The following is a 12,912-nucleotide window of genomic DNA, read 5'->3' as shown; positions in this document are numbered from 1 at the left end:
CACTACCATCAGCACCACAAATCCCAATCAACACCTCACATCATGACCTATCACACACACCAGTGGGTTGGTCTAGCTGGAAAAGGGCCACCCACCTAGGGGTCAGGTAGACTGGTGGGAGGGAACTACAGGAGTCGAGTGAGCATACTCAGAGAGGAGCCTGGGGAGTGTGAGCTCCTGGGGAGCTAGACCGAGGTTGGGTCGCAGACAGTGGTCCGGGACCAGAGGAGCCGGGGACCAGTGGCAGTATCATTGTAAAAGGGTGTGATGGACATAGTCTAGGAGTACTGTCCGCATCAAAAAAAACAAAAGAACTGACCGGTACAGAGCACGGCGGGGTACAGGACCCTAGGTCAGGAACCGATTCAACATCCTGATAATTAACCTGGGAGGGAGAGTATCTTCACAAACTTCCCCAAGAGCTCTGAGATTGAAGGCATCAGCATACCGCCGGGGATAGGGTTTTCCAGTAAAGCAGCCCACTGAAATCTCAAGTGCCAGCCATCAAGAGCACAGCTACACTACACATAGTGAGGCCCTAACAGCTTAAAGCCAAGGGACAGCAAACAGACAACTAAATTGTGCACGGAGGTGGGCACCGGATTACCAAGTGACACCGGTGGAAGCGGATACCTGGACGGGCTCCCCGTAGTAACTGTTGTACACAGAGATTTTGGTTTACCTTCGGTGTGAGTGTCTACTTTATAATCCTCATCCAGCATCACGACTACCCACAGTGAGTACCCTGGTCCCCTGCACCCTGCGCTCCCAAATAACCACCAAACACCCTGAGCCTGGGGCTTTCCCTACCTGTGGAGGGACGAACATCAGGCTGCTTAACTCCATCTGCCCCGATACTCCTAACAGCAGCGGCGGTACTCCCATTACCGCAACCCACAGGTGGCGTCACTAATTTCTCCCCTGTAAATACCACTCTTTTGCGGATCAAAGTGTCTGCCAACCCGGGTCCAGGCCCCTCGAGCCACCACGATCCCGGATCCGAGCAGCCCGACCAACACCGGGGCAGTACACCTCCCTACACTCTCCGCCGTACGCTCCTGTGGTTTCTTCGAGACTCTCTTGCCGTTGATTCTTGGAGACCAAAAGGAGCGACCGATGGAGATCCGATGTAGGAGATCATTCTCTCCCCCAATATCATTTGTCAGGGGAGAGTCTATAAGACCGCCATACAAAGACTACTGTTGGCAGGCCCGGTTGATGTTAGCCCAATGTGTTTGGAGCCTTTATAGTGAATAGTTTATATGGCATTCACTAGCCTAAAGGTAACCGCTGTACTGACTGATCCCGTAGAGGGTTCTGTTCAGCAGTTGGACAGAAATGTGAGCCCGGCAGGATGGCCAAAGATTGCTATGAGTTGCCGCTGTATCTCCGTGCCATACAAGTGAATGAGGTGGCATGGTGACCTTCATAGTGCTATATCTCAGCACCATACAAGTGAATGAGGTGGCATGGTGACCTTCGTAGATGACCCAGTTGGATTTTTAGCGCCTTGCTTGTTGTGGTACCCTCAGGTATGCAATACAACCCCTTCTCTTATATTGCGCTGCAATATACTGTAGCACTAACTTGAGTGACAACCTCAGGGGATCAGGTTAGATGTGCTCATTGTTGATATTGATCATTTCCAATATTTTGTCAGCCGAAATCTGTAGCAGGCTGATTTTGTATTATGGGAAAACTATTCCGATCCATAACAAAATGTCTCCCTATCCTGTCCCCCAGGTGCGCGGAAGCCTTAATTGTATACTGTCAGATGGGTCGCGAGGAAGAGCCGTATGTGAGCATCTCTCGGAAAAAACACCTACGTGGCTGGGGAGAGTCCGAAGAAGAAGAACGTGAAGTCGGCCATTCACTGAGAAGACTGGCCACGCACCGCAATGCCTTTAAGCGCACAGCTGTTATTCAGGCCTTCCTTGGTTCCACTCCGCAGCTCACCCTTCAGCTGTACATCTGCGTGTTGCAGAGATACATCCCAGCAGCGCGAGGTAAGAAATGCTTCTCAGTAGAGCAACGATCTCCAATTCACTACAACCACAGCATGTCTCTACAGCCTGGGAAATGGGAGCAGGAGGTTTTGTTCCTATAGAGTCACTGGTGTTTATTCTTCTAATCTTTTTGATATCAGCACCTGGCATATTCTTAGAATCTTTGTTGTGTGTTGGCCTTGCTTGTCATTCACCCACCCTGTGTGACCTAGCCTTCTTTATTTACCAATGTGTTCCTGGCCGTTCATGTACCAGTTGTTAAAGAACATTTAGGATAAAGCGGAATTACCATCTCCAAGATATTAGCCAATACCTCCAATTAGAAATATAGAATGCCATATTTTTCAGACTGTAAGACACACTTAGGTTTTATAGGCGGAAAATAGGAATATTCACTACTCCCCACGCCCAGGATTATGCGCGTGGAAAGCAGTGAATATTCATTTTCTTTAAGAGCTAGCGGCTGAGGCAAACTATTTGTGCCCCCTATTAGAGAAAATGAATATTCACTGTCCCCATGCCCATAATCTCGCCCACCTCTTGGCACCGGCTTCAGTGCAGAGAGGTGGGCGAGATTATGGGTTTGGGGAGCAGTGAATACTCATTTTTTTTTTAACAGTTACTGCAGGAACCTGGGGGCTAGGGCAAACTCGGGTGCCCCCTGTTAAAGACAATAGCAAAAATAGTAGATTCCAGCACCAATTGGGATACTATCCAAAAATTATGTAAAAAATATAGAAAATTCTTTATTGGATCTTCATGTTAAAAAAAAAAATGAACACAAAATTTAAAAGTCCATAAATAACAGACGCGTTTCGGATCTAAAGATAAGATCCTTACTCAGTAAGGATCTTATCTTTAGATCCGAAACGCGTCAGGTGTTTATGGACTTTTAAATTCTTTGTTCATTTTTTTTAACATTAAGATCCAATAAAGAATTTTCTATATTTATGTATTTATTTATTTTTTTTTTACATAATTTTTGGATGGTATCCTAATTGGTGCTAGAATCAATCTACTATTTTTGCTGTTGCTCTATCCTGTGAACCCCAATCCTGGTGTTATCCGTGCATCACAATTGAATCCATATCACAGGCATTACGGTAGGCTGAAAACTATTTTTTCCTTTTCTCTACTTGTGTTAAAGACAATGAATATTCACCTACCCCGTGCCCATAATCCCAACTTTTGACAGCGGCTTCAGTGCAGAGAAGTGGGCGAGATTATAGGCTTGGGGAGCAGTGAATATTCATTCCCTTTAATAGGAGGCACACGTGTTCGTCACAGTTGCCGAGTTAGTGCAGCAGCGACCCTGTCTCATGTTACCCACTCCACTGCTGACCCACCCCGCACAGCGAGCCAGACATATCCAGTCGACAAGATGCACCCCCCGCTTCCCTCCCAAATTCAGGGGGAAACTGTGTGTCTTACAGTCTGAAAAAGTACAGTACTTCTCCTGTTTAGCTATGTCGCCTAAGCTTCATGTGCAGGGCATTACAGTATCCATGGTTATGACTACGAGGAACTATCACCGTGAGTGGTCGTAACCATGGATAACTAAGCTGCAATGCCCTGCATATGAGGTAGGTGACATGGATATATCAGAAGAGCTTCACTGCATTTCTAATTGGAGGTATTTGGTAATAGTTCTATTATTGCACAGGATCTTTGAAATGGAAATACCTCTTTAAGGTCCCAAAATCAATGTTTTGTTGAGTATTTCACACTGAGTATTTTCGCTGTGCCAAAAAACGAAGTGTATTACCATTCCATCAAAGTGGATGGGATTTATAGAAATCTCAGGCTAACTAGTTTACATAATGGGTGTAGAAATGCTGAAAAAAATCTGTAACTTTAAAAGCTCACCGAATATTCCTTGTGGGAATGAAGGCTTAATATGTTACAGTAGGAGGCTACTGAACCAGAACTGTCCCTGAAGGAGGAGTGGCTGCCATCCCCCGTCTACAAGGAAGTGAAAGAGACTGGAGAGCTGTGTGCTGCTCAAGACACAACATGAGAATGACCCTCTCTGGCCAGGTCACACGACCGTATAAAAAAAAATTGTCAGTTTTATACAGACAATTTTTTTTCTCACTTTTCATCCATGTGCAGTTTGTATGTAATTTTTTTTTTTTTTCTTCACCAAGAACTATTAACCCAGCGCAATTTAAATCGCCATAGTGGGGAACATGCCTTTCCTCGCTGCCATCGGAGGCCGAGTGACACGATCGCAGTGAACTTAATGATTGTCATGATAGTGATGGGTCATGTAATGACTCCTACCACTATCATGACATAGTTCCTGTTTTCCTGTTACAGCCGACAGAGCTCTGGCTTTAACAGGAAAGAAGCATTTCTGCTGATCAGAGCTGTGCAGCTCTGATCAACAGAAATGAATGACCGGTCAGACTGCTGATCCCTAGGGGGACTAGTAAAATAAAGTAAAAAAAAAAAAAAGTTCAAATACCCCCCCCCATTCGCCCCATTTGAAATTTAAAAGATAAAAAAAAATACACATATTTGGCATCGTAGAGTTCAGAAATGCCCGAACTATCAAAATATAAAATCAATTAAGCTGATCGTTACACTGCATAGCTGCAAAAAAAATTCGAAGCGCCAAAATTGCCGTTTTTTGGTCGTCGTAAAATGCAATTACAGGCGATCAAAACACAGTATCTGCGCAAAAATGGTATAATTAAACACGTAAACTTGAGAGGCAAACAGTAAGCCGTCACTGAGCCCCATATTTCGATAAATGAGAACACTATGGATTGCGGAAAATGGCGCAAATAGTGAGCCACTTTTTTTGGACAAACTTCTTAATATTATTAACCCCTTAGATAAAAGTAAACCTATACATGTTTGGTGTCTACGAACTCATACCGATCTGAGGCATCACACCCACACATCAGTTTTACCATATAGTGAACACAGTGAATAAAATACCTCAAAAACAATCGACATTTTTTTTTTTATTTTTTAATGTAATAAAATATATGTTGCTTTAAATATATATACTCGTATGTATTTGGGGCGAATAGTCATTTTTGCAATTGGATTTTGTAAAAAATGTTGCACTGGTAGGCTTTTTGTTTCCTTGGAAGCTTATCTTTAATATGTCCATAAATCCGTTGAGAGGGCGTCATAAAATAATAGACGTTGCAAATTCCTCTGAAATGTCACAGCTCGCTGACTGACAGATTCATAGTTAACTGATTCTGCAGCCAGCAATAGATGACAGTTCAACACAGGCTATAGGAGGCAACATTTTTGATGAAGCCAAAGTGTAAAATTGATCTTTAGACTCAATCACATGCATTTAAAGGGGCTCTGTCAGCAGATTTCTGCAATGTGACCTGAGGGCAGCATGATGCAGGAGTTAAAACAAAGAATTTAGCCTTGCATCTGTTATCTTAGTCCTTTTTTTTGTTTACTGCAATGGTAGCTTAAGCCTCTTATCTTTATCATTAGTGGATCTCAGCAGCAGTAATTGTAGTCTGGCTCCGCCCCTTGTCATTAGCAGCTTCTGTCTATGGAAATATACACTGAAAGTCTGGTGTGGGTGGGCACAGCTCTCAGAGCTCTGCTACATGCAAAGTCTAAAATCTTTCACTGTGTCAGAATGGCTGCAGCCAGTAATCTAAGTGATACATCATTGGATTCAGGATCTCTTTGCCAATATCATGCTGCTCTCAGATGAGGTAGCAAAAACTTGCTGACATTTTCTCTTTAAAAAATAAAACTGTTTCCAAAGGTGGACAACTTGTTAAATGTACAGAAAAAGTCCTGTTGTGTATCTTTTGTATACTTATTACATAAACTTGTTTTTTTCTTTCTCTCTTAGCGGTCCTCATGGCTATGTCCCTGGCTTCCACCACTTACGGGGCTTTGGTTCTGAACGTTTTAGCCATCCAAATCAAGTACGATGACTACAAGGTGCGCCTGAGCGTGCCCGCCTTCCTGTGCGTCATCATGTGGCGGTGTCTGGAGATCGCCACCCGGGTCACCGTACTGGTGCTCTTCTGTTCGGCACTTAAGGTCTGGGTGGCACTTGTGGCACTGGTGAACTTGATTGCCCTTTTCCTTTTACCGTGGGTGAACTTTTGGAGGAGCGGATCCAGCCTTCCGGAGAACGTGGACAAGAACTTCAGCTTGTTTGGCACAGTCTGCGTTCTGGGCACCATCACCCTGCTCTACTCGGCCATCAACATGTTCTGCTGGTCCGCAGTCCAGCTTAACTTAAGCGAAAGGGACTTAATCGATCAGTCTCAGAACTGGGGAAGACTGAGCGTCCATTACACCATCAGACTGCTGGAGAACGCAGCCCTCATTCTACTCTGGTACTTTTACAAGGAGGACGGCTTTGAGTACTTCTGTTCCCCATTACTGGTGGTGCAGCTGTTGGTCGGGTACTGTGCCGCCGTCTCATTCATGCTCCTTTTCTACCAATATTTTCACCCCTGCCGGTCTCTTTTTAGCCACAACGTTTCTGACTTTATATTATGCGTTTGCCTAAAAGCCAAGCCAACTCATATACTCGTGGAGGGAAAAGAGACGGATGTGTGATGGAGATGTCTTTTTCTTATTTATTTGCAAGAAAAAAAATGAGGCGCGTCCGCGTGCCGCATTGATCAATGTGAAGGAGTGCCATCCTACTGTATCCATGCTCTCCGGGGTCACACGCCCTACACCTTTGTACCACATTGTAGGCGATGTCGGCTGGTGCACAAATTGGTGACGTCTTCTCCATGTGAAAAAATGGTTTTGTTTCTCAAAACTTTCAGAAAAATGAGCATTGCTGTCTATAGCAACCAATCAGTTAAGGAAAACCCGAATTTAAAGGATCCACTATGTAAATTTGAGGCTTCAGATGCCGACATGTGTTGGCGAGGGCCAAAGATTACCATTGCATTTGTGCAGAATATTTTTTAATGTTATTTTTCCTCTTTTTTATGGTGGTAGAGAGGATGGAAGTTGTAATGGGGAAGGACCTGCTGTATTCCCATTATTGGTTAGGTTTTTTCTTAGTTTCTTACAGACCTAACAAACACCTGTTAAAGGCGTATAACTATATGAATTAAAAGCAAAAAAAAACCTCATATATGGCTTCATGGAATTCAAGGGGGTATTTACAACATTATTGCGTTTAAGGGAATCTGTTGGCAGGTTTTATTATGTAATCTGAGAGCAGTGTTAGGTTTAGTTTCAATATAATCAGTGTTTTATCACCAGGCAATTAGCACTGCAGGACTAGGTGTCATGTGCCAGGTAGTCCAGCTAATCTGTAACCACACCCCCACCACTGATTGCCAACTTCCTGTGTACATTGTGAATCAGGGGTATGGGCAGGTTATAGACAGCTCAGCATTCATCTACAGCAGACAAAACGGATTTTATCACAACTGCGCCAAGCAAAACAGTGACACATCACTGGAATCCGGGCCTAAGCCCCTACATCATGCTGCTGTCAGATTACAAGGCAAAAACCTGCTGACTGATTCCCTTTAAAGAGAACCTGTCACCAGTTTTTTCAGTAATGAACCAAAAGTGTTACCTTCTGCAGCTCCTGGGCTGCATTCTATGAAGGGTCACCTTGTGCCCTGACTCCCCATGCAGACCCCAGAAATTCCTTTATAAAATATGACCTCCACGTATGTAAATGAACCGTTCTAGTCTGATGGGCATCCTCTCTTTCGGCTCCCATCTCTCCTTTTGCCGCTGTTCACCGTCTTCCTTTGGTGATTGACGTGGATGATTCCTCAGTCATCGTCCACGGAGCTGGGCTGAATTGCGTGCCTGTGCAGTCAGTCGTGGCTCGCGCAGGCGCATTTCGCTCTGCCCCATTGCGGGCAGAGCTGAAAACATAGCTGTGCTTATACATGCCGGTGAGTTCTCTGCGCAGGTGCGTGATTGTGAGAGAGCCCACCAGCTCTCGCAAGTGCACCTATATGTTTTCGGCTCTGCCCGCCATGTGGCAGAGCTAAGTGGCCTGCGTGAGCCATTAGCCCAGCTAATGATGACGGAGGCGTCATCCACATCAATCATCAAAGGAGGACGGCGAACAGTGGCAAAAGGAGGGTCAGGAGCTGAAAAAGAGGATGCCCATCTGGCCAGAACGGTTCATTTACATATGTGGCGGCAGATTTTATAAAGGTAATTTATTTGTGAGGTCTGCAAGGAGGAGTCGGGGCACTAGGTGCACCTTCATAGAATGCAGCCCAGGAGCTGCAGAAGGTGACACTTTTGGTTTAACACTCCAATAACTGGTGACAGGGTCCCTTTAATAGAGAACTGGCCAAGGAAGAAACTGTCTGTAATGAGTCTGTTACATTGGAGGACACTTGACTTGCACGGATCATTGAGTTCACACTGAACATTGCGGCCCTTGGGTTTGTTCAAGGCCATTTTTCCAAAGCCAAAGTTGATCGCTGATTGGTTGCTCTGGACATCAGTTTTTTTCTGTCGTGATCAATGAGGTGCAGGGTGTTATAATATTGGCGATGGATCATTGTGGATTACAAGATCGAAACTAAAGTCACAAGAAACTTGAAAGAAAAAAAATTGCTAATTTTAAAATATAAATATTTACAGGTTACTGATGTATTAGGAGAATGATGTGCCCTGTCTGAAGATATCGTCACTGTTCCCGGCATGTCTGCGGTCACCCTGTATTGGGATAACGCCACCGGACGTGATGAGTGTGACGGGTGCTGAGCAGTGGCCATGACTTTGTAGCTTATCTGTAATCGTTGGAATTCTCTTCCTTTTTCACCAAGTGCTATCTCTGGATGTAGAAATGTTTTCAGATGCGGGGGAAATTTTCATTACACACAGTCTGTTCATACTTGTATTTCCTAATTCTGGTTCCGTCTGTCACAATGCAGAAATCTAAACATGTCACATTCCTTCTCATCTATGTCACCTCTCCGGTAGTATCACTGGTTAGTACACACATCAGATTGCTGCGTTTTGTTTTATTTTCAGTATTAAGGATGGTAGGACATAAAGTAGCTCTGTGGTAATAGAATATTTTGTCTTGTTGGAAAATATATAATCCATGCCAACCACGCCTCTTGGGCCGTGTCCATAGGCGATTTCTGGCATCATAGCCCCCACTCCCACCACTTGGATAATGCAGCACTATGGAAAGGCATGGCAAAGTTTTGGGGGGGAGGAGAAGCTTTTTTCCTAACCTCATACGAAGCCTTTTAAATGCTATGAAAAGAAAAAAAAACTAAGATGAGTTTTTGCTTTTTTTTTTTTTTTTTTTGCAATTTTCACCCATTTACATGAATAGGAAAAAAATCATGTATAAATGCATCAAGAAACAAAGGCAAAAATATATAAAAAAAAATTGTTACAGAAAAATCTGCTGCAGAAACCGAGCACACTGGATCAATCCTAATGTAATGGAAGTCCTTGCAGATTGCTGTAGGGAAAAAAGCACAATGATTTCCTTCCTGATACAATGAGACTGCAACCATTAAAATGAGAGGATGAAAGCTGATCAACTGTTAACAGGCGATCGTGATGGCCTTACAAGAATTTTCTATGAATACTTTTTTTTATTTTTATTAAATATACACCATGGTATGATTGAGGCTAGGATATCCGCTCCTGTACGTCTATTTTGCTATACTACTTTGTTAACATTAGTTCACCTAAAGTGGTGGTCTACCTAGCTATAAAACACATACAGATTGCACTAATCCAGGTTATAGTTGAAAAATAAATAGGCCTATTAAATATACACCATGTGATGATTGTGGCTAGGATATCCGCTTCTATACGACTTCTTCACTGAAAATGGCTATGCTACTTTATTAATGTTAGCTAGGTAGACCGCCACTTTAGGTGAACTAACATTAATAAAGTAGCATAGCCATTTTCAGTGAAGAAGTCGTATAGGAGCGGATATCCTAACCACAATCATCACATGGTGTATATTTAATAGGCCTATTTATTTTTCAACTATAACCTGGCTTAGTGCAATCCGTATGTGTTTAATAGCTAGGTAGGCCACCACTTTAGGTGAACTAATGATAATAAAGTAGCAAAACGAAGGAGTCGTACAGGAGCGAATATCCTAGCCACAATAATGCCATGGTGTATATTTAATAGTCTTATTTATTTTTCAACTATAACCTGAATTAGTGCAATCCGTATGTGTTTGATAGCTAGGTAGACCGCCACTTTAGGTGAACTATCAAACACATACGGATTGCACTAATTCAGGTTATAGTTGAAAAATAAATAAGACTATTCAATATATACCATGTGATGATTGTGGCTAGGATATCTGCTCCTATACAAATCCTTCACTGAAAATGGCTATGCTACTTTATTGAAATTTAGTTCACCTAAAGTGGCGGCCTACCTAGCTATCAAACACAAACGGATTGCACTAATCCAGGTTATAGTTGAAAAATAAATACGATTATTAACTATACACCATGGGATAATTGTGGCTAGGATATCCGTTCCTGTACGACTCCTTTATTGGAAATAGCTATGTTACTTTATTAACATTAGTTCACCTAAAGTGGCGGTCTACCTAGCTGCCAATAATCCAGGTTGTAGTTTAAAAATTAGGCTTTATCCAGCAGATGTGGGGGTTTCTGGTAAACCTTCTCCCCTTACATCGCTGTACATTTCGGGAAGCATACTAATTTTAGGATAAAGGAAAGATCATTCTGTGGAGGTCAAAAATAAGAGGAGCCAAGTTGTTTTTGTTTTCTTGAATCCGCCATTGATGTATAGATCTCTGCTGGTCTGCTGCCAGTTTTTGTTTACAGGCTGTTAGTAAGGGTGAATCTGAGCATGTGACCGCTGCAGCCAATCAGGGGCAGCTTGGTGGTGGCAGTAGGTGCGGTGCTAAAAGTTTACAGGCTGCCCCAGAGGACTTCATCCGATCTTGTTAGATTGGCGAGAATTGAAGGTCCGATCTCGTATGTATCATTACATATGTCCACCGACACATTCACCACCGCGGAAGGATTACAGTTCACGCCTGGTCTCAGATTCCTTAGATCCTCCATCCTGTAGCACATAATGTTGACAAAAAAGGAGACATCTTGAAAATGAGAAATAATAGAACATAGTGCAAGAAGCTGACACAAGAAAGCTATGGAGTTTCCTGATAATTTTCACTGTTCGATGACTAAAGATGTTTACTGTGTGTTTGTAGTTCTATACAAGTATGTCACCTCTACATTTACATCCCGCATCAATCACTGTGTCCGTTTTTGTTAAGTTATACGTTGTACAAGTTTATAAAGGTACAGCTGATCATTTGAAGTAAAACATTTAATAAATTATGTATTAAAGAACAAGGAAGCAAGTTAATTGGCATCTTAATCACTTACAAAGACTATAATTACTAATTATTATTAGCCTCCCTGCTTTTAGCATGACCGGTAAATGATTAAAGGGGTTTTCCCGCAAAGTTGATTTTAATCAATAGATCTTGGAATAATAATAATTTACACAAGTGGAAGTGGTTACAAAATTTTTTCCTGTGCTGAGATAATCTTATAAATGTGGCCCTGCTGTGTACTGTGTAATGCCTGTGTCAGACCGTACAGGAACATAGTCTGATTATACCACAGCTCCTTGGCCGGGGAGAAAAAAAAAAAAATTATTCTAACAACATAGCAGGAGCTTATAACTGCTGCTTTCTGTGAGGTAAAACCTTTCTCTGCCTGTTTTATCACAGGAGCAAGCATGTCTGTCATATCTTCCGTTCTTGAAGTTCATTATAAGTCAAGTCAGTGGGGTAGGAGCTAGGGCTGTCACTGAGTTTATATGTCATTGCTATTTATTAGGCGTTAAGAGTGCTAGAGATACAACAGAAACACTCACTCCTGTGATTATACAGGCAGGGAAATGTTTTATCTCACAGAACGAATCAGTTATGTGTAATGTCGGGTCGCATACACCTGCTGTTTGATGTGACCTCACAGAAAGAAGTCCAATGGGGTCAGGTCAGGTGAGCGTGGAGGCCACTCCACACAGCCACCATACACAATGACTTGTAGGAAGGTCTCCATGAGGTATCACTTCACGTCCGCAGCCTTGTGAGTTTTACACGTTCTAATCATAGCATTTCTGTATGCAAGGTGTCGATTCGTATTGAATTGATGATATCCTACAACTTTGTAATTCAGTTTTTTTCTCTATCTCGTTCTGTTTTCGAGATAAAAATGCTAACTCCGTTGTTTTCCACCAGGTGGCGCTATAGGTGGTTTCATTGCGCAGCGCATGGCTACTTTACTATACCTAGACACCACTTCTATCCCTATAGCTGCTGCCGTTCTCAAGTTAATGGCGGTGGACAGGATATGGGTGGACACACTGTATATTGTGTATTGTTATATACACAATACAAACTCAGCTCTGCTTATAGTACTGTTCATGCATTCCCATTTTCCGGAGGTTTGAATAAATGTAATGTCAACATAGCTGAAGTTACAATATATGCATATCAGTGTAAACACAGCCCTAGTCACTTCCCTTAAAGGGACACTGTCAGCACAGAATGACTGTTCAAACCAACTACAGCCGCTCGGTATATCAGGGCGGGGCCAAATATTTAAGTGCACTTTCCCACCTGCTGGTTTTCCCTCTATCACCTCCCCTTTCTGGGTCTATGAAGCCATAGCTCTCAAAGAAGAGAAGGGGGGTGGAGATAGAGGGAAAACAAGCAGGTGGGAAGGTGCACTAAAATGTGTGGCCCCGCCCTGATGCACCAAGCGCCTATGCTTTTTTTGAACAGTCGTTCCGTCCTTTAAATACTGTTTCTGCTTCTGAACAATTAATATTGCAACTATGAATCCAGTTCTTTCACAGACCTTTCCAATAATAGACCATGTAACGTCTGACATATACACTAGATGGCTGTTGGCCA

General features: G+C 42.9%; 1 protein-coding gene across 1 annotated transcript in view; it reads left to right on the top strand.

The window, feature by feature from the left end:
- LOC142251358 (endoplasmic reticulum membrane adapter protein XK-like) overlaps positions 1 to 11,351 on the top strand; it is a 28,642-nt gene extending 17,291 nt beyond the window's left edge. Inside the window, exons 2-3 of the mRNA XM_075324069.1 lie at positions 1,744 to 2,006; positions 5,851 to 11,351. Of these exons, the coding sequence (XP_075180184.1) occupies positions 1,744 to 2,006; positions 5,851 to 6,572 (985 nt within the window). The 3' untranslated portion in view covers positions 6,573 to 11,351. The remainder of the gene's footprint in view (positions 1 to 1,743; positions 2,007 to 5,850) is intronic.
- The last annotated feature ends 1,561 nt before the right edge of the window (positions 11,352 to 12,912 follow it).

Source organism: Anomaloglossus baeobatrachus, chromosome 9 (genome assembly GCF_048569485.1).
Source record: "Anomaloglossus baeobatrachus isolate aAnoBae1 chromosome 9, aAnoBae1.hap1, whole genome shotgun sequence".
NCBI classification, from domain to species: Eukaryota; Metazoa; Chordata; class Amphibia; order Anura; family Aromobatidae; genus Anomaloglossus; species Anomaloglossus baeobatrachus.
This window is presented reverse-complemented; position numbering and strand designations above follow the sequence as displayed.